Source organism: Lissotriton vulgaris, chromosome 2_2 (assembly GCF_964263255.1).
Source record: "Lissotriton vulgaris chromosome 2_2, aLisVul1.2, whole genome shotgun sequence".
Classification (NCBI taxonomy): Eukaryota; Metazoa; Chordata; class Amphibia; order Caudata; family Salamandridae; genus Lissotriton; species Lissotriton vulgaris.
The window spans coordinates 311,574,448-311,587,925 of record NC_141688.1 but is presented as its reverse complement, the minus strand read 5'-3'; the positions used below and the strand labels follow the sequence as shown (position 1 = coordinate 311,587,925).

General features: G+C 54.1%; 1 protein-coding gene across 1 annotated transcript in view; it reads right to left on the bottom strand.

Moving 5' to 3' along the window:
• Positions 1-13,478, bottom strand: part of CREB3L1 (cAMP responsive element binding protein 3 like 1) — a 297,679-nt gene that overhangs the window by 16,322 nt on the left and 267,879 nt on the right. The window contains exons 9-10 of the mRNA XM_086959647.1: positions 2,285-2,384; positions 1,707-1,833 (exon numbers count right to left, since the gene is read on the bottom strand). Of these exons, the coding sequence (XP_086815773.1) occupies positions 1,707-1,833; positions 2,285-2,384 (227 nt within the window). The remainder of the gene's footprint in view (positions 1-1,706; positions 1,834-2,284; positions 2,385-13,478) is intronic.

The window sequence follows — 13,478 nt, the reverse complement described above, 5'->3', positions numbered from 1 at the left end:
GCCCAGGCACACACCACCCAGACAGAGCCCAGGCACACACACACACACAGAGCCCAGGCACACAAGCAGATAGAGCCCTGGGACTCACCTGACAGAGCCCATGCACTCACCCAGACAGAGTCCAGGCACACACCCAGAAAGAGCCTAGGCACGCACCCAGACAGATCCCAGGCACACACACACATACACACATAGAACCCAGGCCCACACCCAGACATAGCCCAGGGACCCACACCCAAACAGAGTCCAGGAACACACCCAGAAAGAGCCTAGGCATACACCCACACATAGCCCCAGCACACAACCAGACAGAGCCCAGGCACACTACCAGACAGAGCGCAGGGACATACAAACACACAGAGCCCAGGCACACGCCCAGACAGAGCCCAGGTACACACACGGACAGACTGCAGGAACACACCCAGACAGCGCCCAGGCGCACACCCAGACAGAGCCCAGGCAGACACCCAGACAGAGCCCAGGCAGACACAACCAGACAGAGTCTAGACACACAACCAGATGGAGCCCAGACACACACCTAGACGGAGCCCAGGCACACACCCAGATGGAGCTCAGGTACACACCCACACAGAGTGCAAACACCCACCCAGACAGAGCACAGGCACACAACCAGAGGGAGCCAAGACACACACCCAGACAGAGCCCAGGCACACTCCCAGACAGAGCCCAGGAACACTCCCAGACAGAGCCCAGGCACACACCCAGACAGAGCCCAGGCACACAACCAGATTGAGCCCAGACAAAAACCTAGACAGAGCCCAGGCACACACCTAGACAGAGCCCAGGCACACTCCCAGACAGAGCCCAGGCACACACCCAGACAAAGCCCAGGCACACTCCCAGAGAGAGCCTAGGCATACACCCAGACAGATCCCAGGCACACAACCAGATGGAGCCCAGACACACACACAGAAATAGCCTAGGCACACACCCAACCAGAACCCAGGCACACACATACACTCACAGAGCCCAGGCACTCACCCAGACAGAGTTCAGACACTCACCCAGATAGAGTCCAGGCAACACCCAGACACAGGAGGGGCTTGATTCTTCTAACCATTGAGGAGCAAACTAAACGGCTCTTTTTAGACACTTTGGGGCTTCAACATGTTACTTCAACATGATCACCGCAACCTGCAACAGTTAATATCCTGCCAGAAATCAAGTATGCTTTAATAGTTCTGAGCTGGCATCTCTCTCCAACAGGCACTGAGGCTCGATGAATCTTGGGCATTGTGCAGACTGCACCAGTTACATCCTGAACTGCTTGGTCAAGTGGCATTGGTTCACCAGACATCTCCGCTCCACTGGACCTGGCCACCATCGCACGGATCTGCAAGACCACGGCTGGAGCAAGATCCTTCTCCTGCCTCGCTGCGAAGACCTGGGACTCCCTGGTTTTCACCTCAGGCAATCATCATTGATGCTGCTGTTCAGAAAGTACCTCAAGACATGGCTCTTTGACAGAACAGCAGACCCCCCCACCCCCCCCACTTAGTGCCGTGAGACCCTCACGGGTGAGTAGTCGCGCTTTATAAAAAAATGGATTGATTGTTTGGTTTGTTCCACTAAGCGAAGTGCTCCAGACTCTCTCACACTCACACTGTGAGCTGGGACACAGACACAGAGATTTACACTCATTTAGGCAGATGAGACTCACACAGGTACATTCACAAGAGACTCACCTCGGCTGGTCGTGTACACATCCGGCAACGCCCTGGGCACCGTTTTCACTGTCTGCGACCCAGAGGAAAAGTCTGGGAAACACGGCACAAGGGAGCCGAGCACCAGGACGAAGCAGACGACCACCACCTGTGGAGTGAGCAGGAGAGAGAGGTGAGCAAACACCGGCTGCTGAGCAGCAGGGACGGGCCTGGAGCCACTACATGCAAGGTCTCTGTGTGTGAGGGGCCAACAGCCCTGCTCTGGAACACTCATGAAGGCGAAGAGAATTTCAGCCACAAAGAGCCCCACCACAGGACGAGACCCCGAACCAGCAGGGACAAGAGCCTCTCTCGGGGCAGCGCATTCAAGTGAAATATGGAGCGAGTGCTTCAGAGCCACACCGTGTTTCACAGACCGAGGGGTGAAACCCAAAGGAGGGAGGGTGCAGCGAGAGACTGAGGTGTGAAGTGTACAGTGACAGCCCAAGGGAGGGACGGTGCAGCGAGAGACTGACTTGTGAAGTGTACAGTGACAGCCCAAGGGAGGAGGCTGCAGCGAGAGACGGATGTGTAAAGGGCAGTGCGTAGATCTCACTTACCATGAGGCAGGTGCCCGTCTGCGTGGATGCCAGCTTGTACGGTCGGGAGACCTTTCCAGCCACCAGGGCCTGAAGTTTCTGCAGCTGCTGAAGCAGAGTCCTGGGCAGAGACACAGTAGAGCAGGGACGTCATTACTGTTCTCACTGAATATTTATAACAGTTATTCATTCATCAGGCATCAAATCCCCACCGCGTGAGTAGCTCGTGTCCCGCCTCATAATTCCTCGTCTCGTGACCTCTAAAGGTTGAAGGGATGAATCAGCCGTGCTTTAAATGGGCCGGTCCTGTCCGGCACTGAGTACCTGCACTTCTTTAATTTGAAAGGGAGCGTGCCTGAACTTTTCAGCACTGCTGCAATATACTTAATGGGACAGTATCGGCACGTCTCAGTAGCAAACAGGTACTCTAAAGAGTGCGTTCCGGCACTTCCATGTTTTCATTTAAAGCACAGTGAATCAGCACTCCCAAAGGTCAAAAGTGCAAGTCTAACCCAAACCCACTGAGCTATCTCACTAGTTTATCGACAGCTGACCAGTTTTCATTTGCTTCTCTGATCGTGAGATTTCCGAGAGATGCCCAAAAGCCTCGAGATTCGACATTAAGAATAAAAAACATGAAAACACATAACACTCAAGATCGCCAGAAGCCCCTGACGCCAATTATGGGAAATGAATTAGCCGCATTTCACAAACTTTCCAAGAGGTGGCAGCAAAGCCCTACTCTTGTGTCATCGACGCCTGTGAGGACGTTGATAAAGCTTGCTGTTTCCCTGGCCTGCTTTTCCAGAGCTAAGAAAAGCAAAGCCCTCTGTAGATGCACCTCAATCACCCCTGATCAATATGTTGCTTTCCAATCTTTTTTTAGAGATAATTATGATAAGAATGGTCATTTGCCGCTTTTAATGCATTTATTTCAATAGCGATCTAAAATGGGCCAACATAGTTTTCTAAATCAGACATAACACAAGGTTCAGTTGACCTTGTGACGTCCCAGCGGCAAAACAGTAAGTGCCTGCACTTCACAGGCAGTCAAGCACGTGGGGACCACAAACACTGACAGTCGGTGCAATTGCTGATAACTCAAGAGACACAGGCCTGAAATTTGGAAAAACCCAGTGAGAATCTTTAAGTCACGCCTGGCGCTAGCAGCGCATGCGCTGTGTTTGTGAAATCTATTGTATTTAATATAATATCTTAGAAGGGACTTATATCCCGCCTCCTTAATTTTCATTGGCTCCTTAGCTTGCTACTTACTTTTCCTGCATTTCTATTGGCTCTAGCATGCTGGTTTCGGCACCTACCAATGCTTTTTCTTCCTGTGTTCCTTTCCCCCTAGTTGTTTCTCATATGTTTTCAGCACGTTTGCGTTTATGGTATTATTCTCACCCTGGCTGAAGCCTTTTAAGTGTACATACCAGCTGTTATTTTTTTATTTATTCTTACAGAAGACTTGGAACCCATAGTGCTCTAACCCTCGCTTTCAGTCCTGAGCCCCACAAAGCCTCAGTCTTTTGCCTTTTTTTTTTGTCTTTTGTTATTTTGAATTTTAAAAAGCACAAACTCGACCCCGAACTGAGGTGTCAGAGCACCTTACTTAAGCAAGGAAGGTAGATGTTGGTCCAGGGAAGTACCTCTTTGTGCTTTGGTATAAATCCATTCATTAGTTGCAGAGGTATTAACCAAAATCCAAATCAGTATATAGAGGATCGCAGATCCTCCGAGGACTCGACAGTCCCCATGACCAAATCTGATTGGCTGCCAACACTTCAAGCCAGGAAGTGTTGGCAGGGAACTTGGGACTCCGCTTGAGCGGAGTCCCACAAAAAAACTTTAAACCAAAAGGGCAGGTTAGAAACACCCTCACCCCCTAGGCCTCTTGGGGGTTCTACAGGGTCCGTGCAGGGCCAATAAGGCTTTTTTTATGCAGGAGCCGTACTGGATCCACTGGATTAGACATTCATTTTGCTTCTTTCTGCTCATTTCTGACCTTTAGTCTGCATCTTGCTGCTCATGTCTGACCTCTATTCGTCCTCTTTCTGCTTGTGTCTCACCTTTATTCTGCCTCTTTCTGCTTGTTTCTGACCTTTATCTTGTCTCTTTCTGCTAATTTTTGACCTTTATTTGGCATCTTTTCGCTTGTTTCTGACATTTATTCTGTCTCTTTCAGCTTGCTTCTGACCCTTACTTTGGCTCTTTCTCGCCCTTTCTCCCTCAGGCCCCAGGCGAGCCTTAAGTTCCCCATGGTGCCATCCTGTGGGAGCAGGCTTGCTCTTACAGACATCTGTCAGCTGCTAAACATGTAGCTCCCTGTCTGTCGGAGCAATCTTTTACTCTATAACAAACAAAAACTTCGCCTTCAGCAAATTAGATTTCTGACCACACCTGAGGGGCCATGGTATTTCTACCTAGCCAACACACAGAGATGATGGACGGAGCACTGAAACTTTTCAGACACTCACCCCCAGTCACAGATTTGCGTTGAATCCATCATCATTCTTTAGCTCACTTCGCCACCTCAGTTCATACCAAGCTATATGCAAATCAGTCTTGACTCTGCGCCTCATTGGAACAGTCCAGCCCTAACTGCCAAGCCAGGCCTTCCCTGAACCGGAAACAAGCATCCTGGGACCAGTTTCTGGGTACCATCCCTCATCAGCCAGGCCAGCTTGAATCCAGCAGCAAAGTGAGAAAGGGACCCACGTCTGGGCATAGCCTGCCAACTTAGGGTGAACAAAGCAAACACAAGGAGATAATGGACGGAGTGCTGAAACTTCTCAGACACTCACCCCCAGTCGATGATGGATTCAACCGAGATTCAGGCTGGACTGTTCCCATGAGGCACAGGGTCAAGACTGATTTGCATATTGCTGTGTCTGAACTGGGGTGGCGAATTGAGCTAAAGAACGATGATGGCTTCAACCCAGATCTGTGACTCAGGGTGAGTGTCTTAAAAGTTTCAGCGCTCCGTCCATCATCTCCTTGTGTTTGTGCTATTTCTACTAAACACCCTTTTCTTTTGGTACTTTTCTTGTGGGCATGTGCAGAAGCAGAGTCCCAAGATGCTTGCCTAGACTTTCTGGCTGCAGTGTTGGAAGCCAATCAGATCTCACCATGAAATCTGTGCTTAAGCTACACCTAGATTTCCTTATTTGCTTTCCTAAAATTCTTAACAACTACTGAATGGATTTACACCAGATAACTGAAAGCTTGATCTGTGACCCAAAGTACAACTTCCTGCCAAATTGGGTGTAATTCTGTCTAACAGTTCGAGCAGTAGTTGTGTTCAGCGATCCTATGGAAATTACCATGGGAAACCCTATTTTTTTAAACCCCCTTTTTCTCAGCCTTCGCTTGATTGATCACCCAAAACTTTTGATGCACATCAAGACTCACTATGACACTTTTTTTCTGGAACATGTTGTGAAGTTTTGTCAAATAGCACCAGAGATAGAGCCAGTCAAATAATACTTTGTCTATAAAAACATGGTTCTAACTATATATATTCCCCAGTGGAATTGATATCCGACTGATCCCAAATTTTCAAGTGTTCTCGCACACAGTACTATCTGAAGCTGGAACATTGGACATGCATTTACTGCCCACGAATTAGCGCCAGTTGATTGCATTGCGAGCCTACCATTTTCCAGCCAATTCCAGGCCCTTAGAAATGGCCGGGTGAAGCAGGTTAACCCCTCCCCCCCCCCCTCCACAAGCCAGGCAACAGTTTCCTCTTCCCTCCACCACCCCTGCCAAGCCCCCCCTCTTCAGACAAGCCCCACAGCTCACATTTACCACCTGCTAAGAGCAGGGACAACTGTGCAGAACTTTGCCTGTTAAAACCAGGTGTATGCACTTCGTTTCTCTTCCATGGAGATTAACGCGTAATCATATTAATCCTGATGGGGAATTCTTTCCCGTATCAGTAATACCGGCTGTCTGGAAACTCCTGATGGAATCCCGAATTACCCGTAATCGGGCAATCAGTGGCTTTCCTTGATGGACACTCAAGAAGAGATGACATTCACAGAGTGAATATGGTGAACAGTATCATGTCTATTTCAAGGTTTGCCTACTAATGTCTGACACAGTCTATTTACAAGGGACACGTGGCTATCATGTGCCTCTTTGGACCTTATCCGGGAACTGTACGATGTTGTGTGATTCTGAAGACCACCAAACACGCCCACGCATCACATCTACGAACGCCCTGGGCTGCGGACAGTGCGAATTCCAGAACTATAAAGGGCGGCCAGACTCTTAAAGCGCCACAGAGCATGTCAAATGCAGACCTGCCAACTCACACGGTGCCACCGTGTGTCACACGATTTTGGCTCCCTTTGCCGGGCCCCGGGGAAAGCAGAGTCGCAGACTAGTCTTTCCCCGGGGTCTTTCTTGCAGGGGATAGTCCAGGCAGGGGAAGGGGAGGAGTTAGGGGGTGGGTACTTAAGCGCGGGGGAGGAAGGGATCTTCCTCTTTTCTGCGCCTGGCACCATCGGGAGGGAGCTCGAAAGGAGTTGTCAGTTAGTCGTAGTTTGAGGCCTAGTGCTACTTTTAGGATTGTACTCAGAGCTGTTCTACGGCAGCTGGGGTTTTTTCTCTGCATTTCTTGTTCTTGTTGCTGATTTGGTTAGGATGTCTGGGGTGTCTGCGGAACAAGTCCGTGAGGCCTTGTTACTGCTCGCTAGGGCCGGCCGCGAGGACTTGATTAGGCCCGGGGTCATGGACCAGGCCTGGGTGGGGGCTACCAGGGGCACGAGGGCTGCCTCGGCCGGGGTGCATGCGGCGGTTTTCGCTTGCTTGGAGGACGACCAGGTTCAGGAGGGTGGCCCAGGGGTCAGGAGGGGGGGGGGTGTCCCTAAGGATACTGCGCGGGGCGGGAAGCGCAGGACGACTTCCTTGCGCCCCTTTCCCCAGTTGGAGTTTTTGCCTGGGTCCTCGGGGCGGCCGTGCGGGCCGTGCCTGAGGAGCTTCCGCTCCACGGGCCCCTGTTGGCGCCGGACGGTGCTGCGCGGGGGGCGGGACTAGGAGACGCCCAGGCCGGGCCCGCGCCGGGCCTGGATGGGTCGGTGGGTGGCGGCGGGGCCCCCGGGCCCTCGGTCCGCTTGGAGGAGGCCGCTGTTAGCGGGGATGGGCCTAGGCTTGACTTGCGGGGCTCAGGGGTGGGGTCCAGGGGGGGCCCGATTGACTTGTCCCGGGGCTCCAGGGCGGGCACCCCGGCCGTGGTTCGGCCGCTGGTGCCTGGGTTTGCGGTGGGCAGGAGTGCTTCCCCCACTCTGGTTCCCATTGGCGGCCCGGGTTGGGTCCAGGGTTTCCATCAGGTGGGTTTCTTTCCCCGGGGGGGGTGAATTTTTTGGCCGCGGTCAACCGCTCCCCCCACCGATTTGGGGTTCTGTCTCCTGGGAGGAGAGGTCCAGAGGGGAGCGTATCTTGGAGCAGATTCAGGAGGTCAGGTGGGCTGAGGAGACGAGGGCCAGAGTGGGCTCGGTGTGGGGCCCCGACATTGAGGGTGGCAGGAGGAGGAGATTCGGCAGGCGAGATTGAGGAAGTCAGGCCCGGCCGCCCACCTTTCCGGGGGCGCGGCCGGGGTAGGGATGGCCAGCACGGCTTTGAGGCCCGATGGTGCCGGGGCCCTGCCAGGTTCGAGCGACCTGGGGGGCGGGAGGGGATCCAAGTCGGCGGTTGTCGGCAGAGCCAAGGGGGGCCTTGCGGGGCGCACCACGGCTCCGAGACGCAGGTCGGAAGTAGTAGGGCAGTCCGCGGCGGCTGTCCCTCCCCCGCGGGATCGGGCAACGGCTATTGGTGGCGCCACCGGATCGCGTGGCCGCGAGTGTGTGCCTAAGGGAGTGAAACGTGCTGTGAAGTGTGTCTCAAGTGAAGGTGTGGATCAGGAACCGGTGCTTGAACTGGATTACAGCGATGAGAGCGAGGAGTTGGAAGAAGGGGAGGTGCGGGATGACCTGGAAGGCGTAGGCCGCGCAGCGGGGGTTGACGACCTTGGTGTGTTGCAGGTCGACCCCGGATCACGGAAGAAGACTGGACCTGGGAAGGCCCGTGGAAAGGAGTCCAGAGGACGGCCCTGGGAGCGGACGGAGGCACTAACAGGTGAGAGTGCCTGGTGGGCGGTTTGGGATGACGCACCCCGGGGTGGGGAGGGGAGGAAGCGGGCCTGCAGGTCGGTGGGAGTGGGAGATGGGTCGGTGAGGGAGGGGGGGCGCCTTCGGGTGGTCCACCTGTGGATGGTAAGAAGGTGGATGGTAAGTCGGTTACTTTGGGGGTGCAGACTGACAAAAGTGATGGGAAAGATGAAAAAGGGGTGAAGGTCCCGAAGAAAATGCCTTACATGGGGCTGGCAATGCCGTTGGGGTCACATTTGTCCGAGAAAATGAGGGAGAAGATTTGGAAACATGAGTTTGTGGATGTTTTTAAGTTGTTGCACCGGGAGGTTCAGGCGAAGGAGGGTTCCAAGGAGGAGGAGTGGGAGTTGACGATGCGGCCTAGGGTGCCTATCACTATGGAAAATTGGACTTCGGCCTTTTTGATCTATGCTAGCGTCTATTGTCTGAAGTATCTTGACCGGGCGATTGCGTTGTTCAAATACATGGATATCATCCGTAAGGCCCAGATGCAGTTTGGTGGTTTTGCATGGTTAAGCTATGATGAGGAGTTCCGGGCCCGTGTCAGCGCAGATCCGGAAAAGAGCTGGGGGGAGGTGGATCAGGAGCTTTGGATGCAGTGGATGGCGTCTTCTCACTCGTCTGCCTCTACACATACGGCAAGCGGTTTACCGGTGTTGTATCGGTCTTTTCCGACGCGTCCCGCCCAGGGCGGGGCGGGGGGCGGAACTGTGCCCAGCACCATTGTGTCCGGACAGCCGCCCAAACCGGGAGGGGCCACCACGGGGGTGTGTTGGAGTTACAGTCGGGGTTTCTGCTCAAGGTACCCGTGCAAGTTCAAACATGAGTGTTCTAAGTGCGGAGGGAAGCACCCCATCACACAGTGCCTCTCGCTCGCCACCCCTTCTGAACAGTGGCGGAAAGCCAGGGGACGGGGACAGCCTGGCCCGAAGGGCGCCTACTCCGGTTAAGGTGGAGGCTATGGCCCCGTGGCTCGCGTGCTATCCTGACCGCGAGGCCGCGGCGCGGCGCGGCTCTTTTGGGGTTTCACCGAAGGCTTTCGGGTGGGTTATCAGGGCCCCAGGGAGCGGCGGTGGGCCGAAAATTTGAGGTCGGCGAAGGAGTTGCCGGGTGTGGTGGCTGCGAAGTTGGAGAAAGAGGTGTCGGAGGGGAGAGTTGCGGGGCCGTTTGTTGACTGGCCGCTGCCGGACCTGATCGTTTCCCCGCTGGGGGTGGTGCCGAAGAAGGAGGAGGGGGAGTTCAGGATGATTCACCACTTGTCCCGGCCGGAGGGGAGGTCGGTGAATGACTTCATTGCAGAAGAGGACTCGAGGGTGCTGTATGCGTCGGTGGACGATGCGGTCCGGATGGTGCGTTCTTGTGGTCCCGGAGCTGAGCTGGCGAAGTGTGACATCAAGTCGGCTTTCCGGCTCTTGCCGATTCACCCGGCGGATTTTGGGCTCTTGGGCATGCAGTTCGGGGGTGCCATCTATGTCGACAAAGTCCTTCCCATGGGTTGTGCCATCTCCTGCGCTTTGTTTGAACTGTTTAGCACGTTTCTGCAGTGGGTCATGGTACGGGTGAGCGGGTGCCGCGAGGTCACTCACTACCTGGACGATTTCCTTTTTCTGGGCAAGGCGGGGTTGGGGGATTGTGGCAGGGCTCTGTCGCGTTTCCAGGCCTTAGCCGTGCAATTTGGAGTGCCTCTCGCGCCTGAGAAGACGGCTGGTCCCAGCTGTTGCCTCACGTTCTTGGGGATCGAACTGGACTCAGTGGATTGGTTGGCGCGCCTGCCTGCGACTAAGGTGAAGGAGGTTTTGGAGTGTCTGGAGTGGGCTGTGGGGGAACGGCGGATTCCTTTGCGGGCGGTTCAGAGGCTGCTGGGTTTCCTTAACTTCGCATGCCGGGTGGTGCGGGCGGGGCGCACGTTCTGTCGGCGGCTCGGCATGGCCATGTCGGGGGCAGTGCTTCCGCATCACCGGGTGAGGATCTCGCTGGGGGTGCGGACGGATTTGAGGACTTGGATCACGTTCCTGCAGGATTTCCATGGGGTGCCTTTGGAGTTTGATGAGGAGAGGGCGGTGTGGCAATGCCAGATTTTTTCTGACGCGGCTGGGTCCGCGGGGTTTGGAGTCTTTTGGGATGGTCGGTGGTGTGCGGAGAGCTGGCCGGCCTCCTGGATCAAGCAAGGCAGGAGCATTGCCTTTCTCGAGTTCTTCCCTTTGCTGGTGGCTCTGGTGGTGTGGGGGGATGACTTTCGGGATAGGACAGTGCTTTTCCACGTTGACAACATGACGGTGTTGGACCTTGTGAATAACCAAAGGGCGAGGGACCTGCGAGTGCTGCGGCTGTTGCGGAGATTCATGCTGGCTTGTCTGCAGTTGAATGTGGTGTTTCGGGCCAAGCATGTCCCTGGGGCGAATAATGACATTGCGGATGCTTTGTCTCGTTCGCAGTGGCAGCGGTTCCGACATCTGGCGCCGGGAGCGGACGCCTGCACAGTCATCTGATGAGAACCCGAAATCACACTGCGGTCGGGAAACTGTGCTGAAACCCACTGTACACAGTATATTTCCAGCTCGTTTTTAGAGGCTTTAAGCAACGATGTCCATAAAGGTGAGAACACACCGCAGGACATCCATGACCGCGCCAATGACCATTTGGTTATTGTTTTTTGTCGGTGGGTGGGCGCTTGGTGAGGGGCAGAGAGTGCTTCTTAGCTCTTGGCACCAGGCTCCTCTCCCTCCACGGCCCCGCCTCTTCTCACACGGTGAAAATATTGTGTACGTTGGCAGGTACGCAAATGGTAGACGTGCGCTATACAAACACTCACAAAGTCACATAACAAATCTGAAAAGAGATCGCACTCTCCTGAGTTCTAAACTAAAAAAACAAAATGTAAATTAAATTTAAAACAGACATTTAAAACACAAGACCTTTAAATCACAGCGCAGAGATACTCCAGTTGGAGTCGATTCCAGCGCTATAGAAACCCATAAATAAATAAATAAAATAAATAAGGTCAAGGGATGAGATTTTAGGTGCACCCTGTGAAAAAAAAATCTGGTCTCCCTGAAATCAATGATGAGACATGAAGGGCCTGCTATTTATATATTCTCCAGCAGGTGGCAGCAGCATCCCATTATGTGTAACTGAAGTAAATTAGAAATTGTAGCAAACCTGATCTCCATGTGACCCTGCTTTTCCAGCACTCGCTCTAATGCACCTTGGACCTGCCCCTCTGCATCACCCCCTCCCCGCAGGACTGGCAGGCATACAAAGCCAGAGAGGAAAGAAAGAGAGAGGAGAGAAAGAAACGATCGAAGAAGAGTAGTACGAAGAAATCGAGAAGCATAGAGAAGAAAGGCAAAGAAACAAGTAATCAAAAGCAAATAGATATGTATAGAAAGGGAAAGCAAGAGAACGAAAGAGAAAAACTAGAAAAAGAGGTAAAGAAAAGATGAACGCAAGAATACATAATTGGAAATAGGAAGTTAGAAGACAATGAGAAAGAAAAAAAAGAAGGTAAAGTGGAGGGGAGAGGAATGGAAGGAAGCAGGAGGGATTAAGGAGAGAGGGAAGAAGGGGGAGGGTGGAAAGGGTGAAGGAGAAGAGAAGGATCTCTCCACACTAGAGCAGAGACAGCAGTGGAAGGAGGCCCACTTTCCAATCCAGAGGCGGCTGCTTCAGGGATCCTTCCGCGTCCAAGAAGCGGGTGAGTGAACGAGGGCTAGAGTGAGGGAGCCAAAGAGCTGGCAAGAGTCACTGAGTGAGTGAACAGGACAGGACTGAGGAAACAAGAGTGAGTGCATGAGTGTGTGAGTGAGCAGGACAGGACTGAGGAAACAAGAGTGAGCGCATAAGTGTGTGAGTGAGCAGGACAGGACTGAGGAAACAAGAGTGAGCGCATGTTAGACGGACCGGGAGGGTCGGCCGAGGATAAGGGGAGCGGTCTCCAGGGAGAGCCGGCTCCAGCGAACGTACAGACAAGTAACTTCCCCCCCACAGACGGACGCCACACAAGGGTAAGGTTCAACGAGATTTTATAGGCGATTCTTATAGTACGATAAAATGGTACAAGGAGGTCTGGACTCAGGGGTCCCCTCGATTCTGGTCTCTGGTTTGGGGAAAGGGTAGCGGGACAGTCTTGGTTACCAAAAGATGGAAATAGCTCTCAATCCTCGAGCTCGGCGTTCTAGATGATCGGGCCGCGGCGGAGCCAGCAGGTCCCGAGATGGACGAAGGAAGCGACGGTCCGCGGCGGAGCCAGCAGGTCCCGATGAAGATGAAGGTTGCAAACGGTCCGCGGCCACGCCAGCAGGTCCCGACGACGATGAAGGATTACGAAGGTTGCGAAGGTTGCGGCAGCGCCAGCAGGCAGGACGATGGTGCACAAGGCAGAGCTACGGCAGCGCCAGTAGTCCGTCAGGGATGAGTTCTTCTTTGCGTCTCTCGACTCCAAGATACAACTGCCTTCCTGCTCTGGAGCTGCCCCAGTTATAGGGCTGCTGTTCTTTGATGTCCGGACCCTCGCACTTGGAGGTCGGGAGGTCCGGGATGGGGGAGTCCAGACACCCAGCAGGGGGGTGGGGCCAGCGCCCGGGGAGGCGACGGGCGAGCGGCACTTGGCGGGGGAGAGCCATCGACACCTCTTTCTCCCATTGACCTGCCAAGTAGCCCGCTCACCTCCTGGGTGGATGGTGGTGCCGGGATGTCTGAGGCCTGACCAGGCCCAGGGTTGAGGTCGATCGGGGGCCAGGCGGCCTCGTGGTGGAGTGTCCAAGATGGCGCCCAGGATGGGCGCGCGGGCCAACAGTGGATCGGGTCCACGAGGTCGACATGTTCGAAGGCAGGGGTCCCTGAGGGGACGGAGGACGTACAATGGGGGTGTGTGGTACCTGTGTGACCGGGCTCGGGCCGGGGGAGAGCGGCCCTTCATGTGGCCTGTCCAACAGCGCATAAGTGTGTGAGTGAGCAGGACAGGACTGAGGAAACAAGAGTGAGCGCATGAGTGTGTGAGTGAACAGGACAGGACTGAGGAAACAAGAGTGAGCGCATGAGTGTGTGAGTAAACGGGGGCT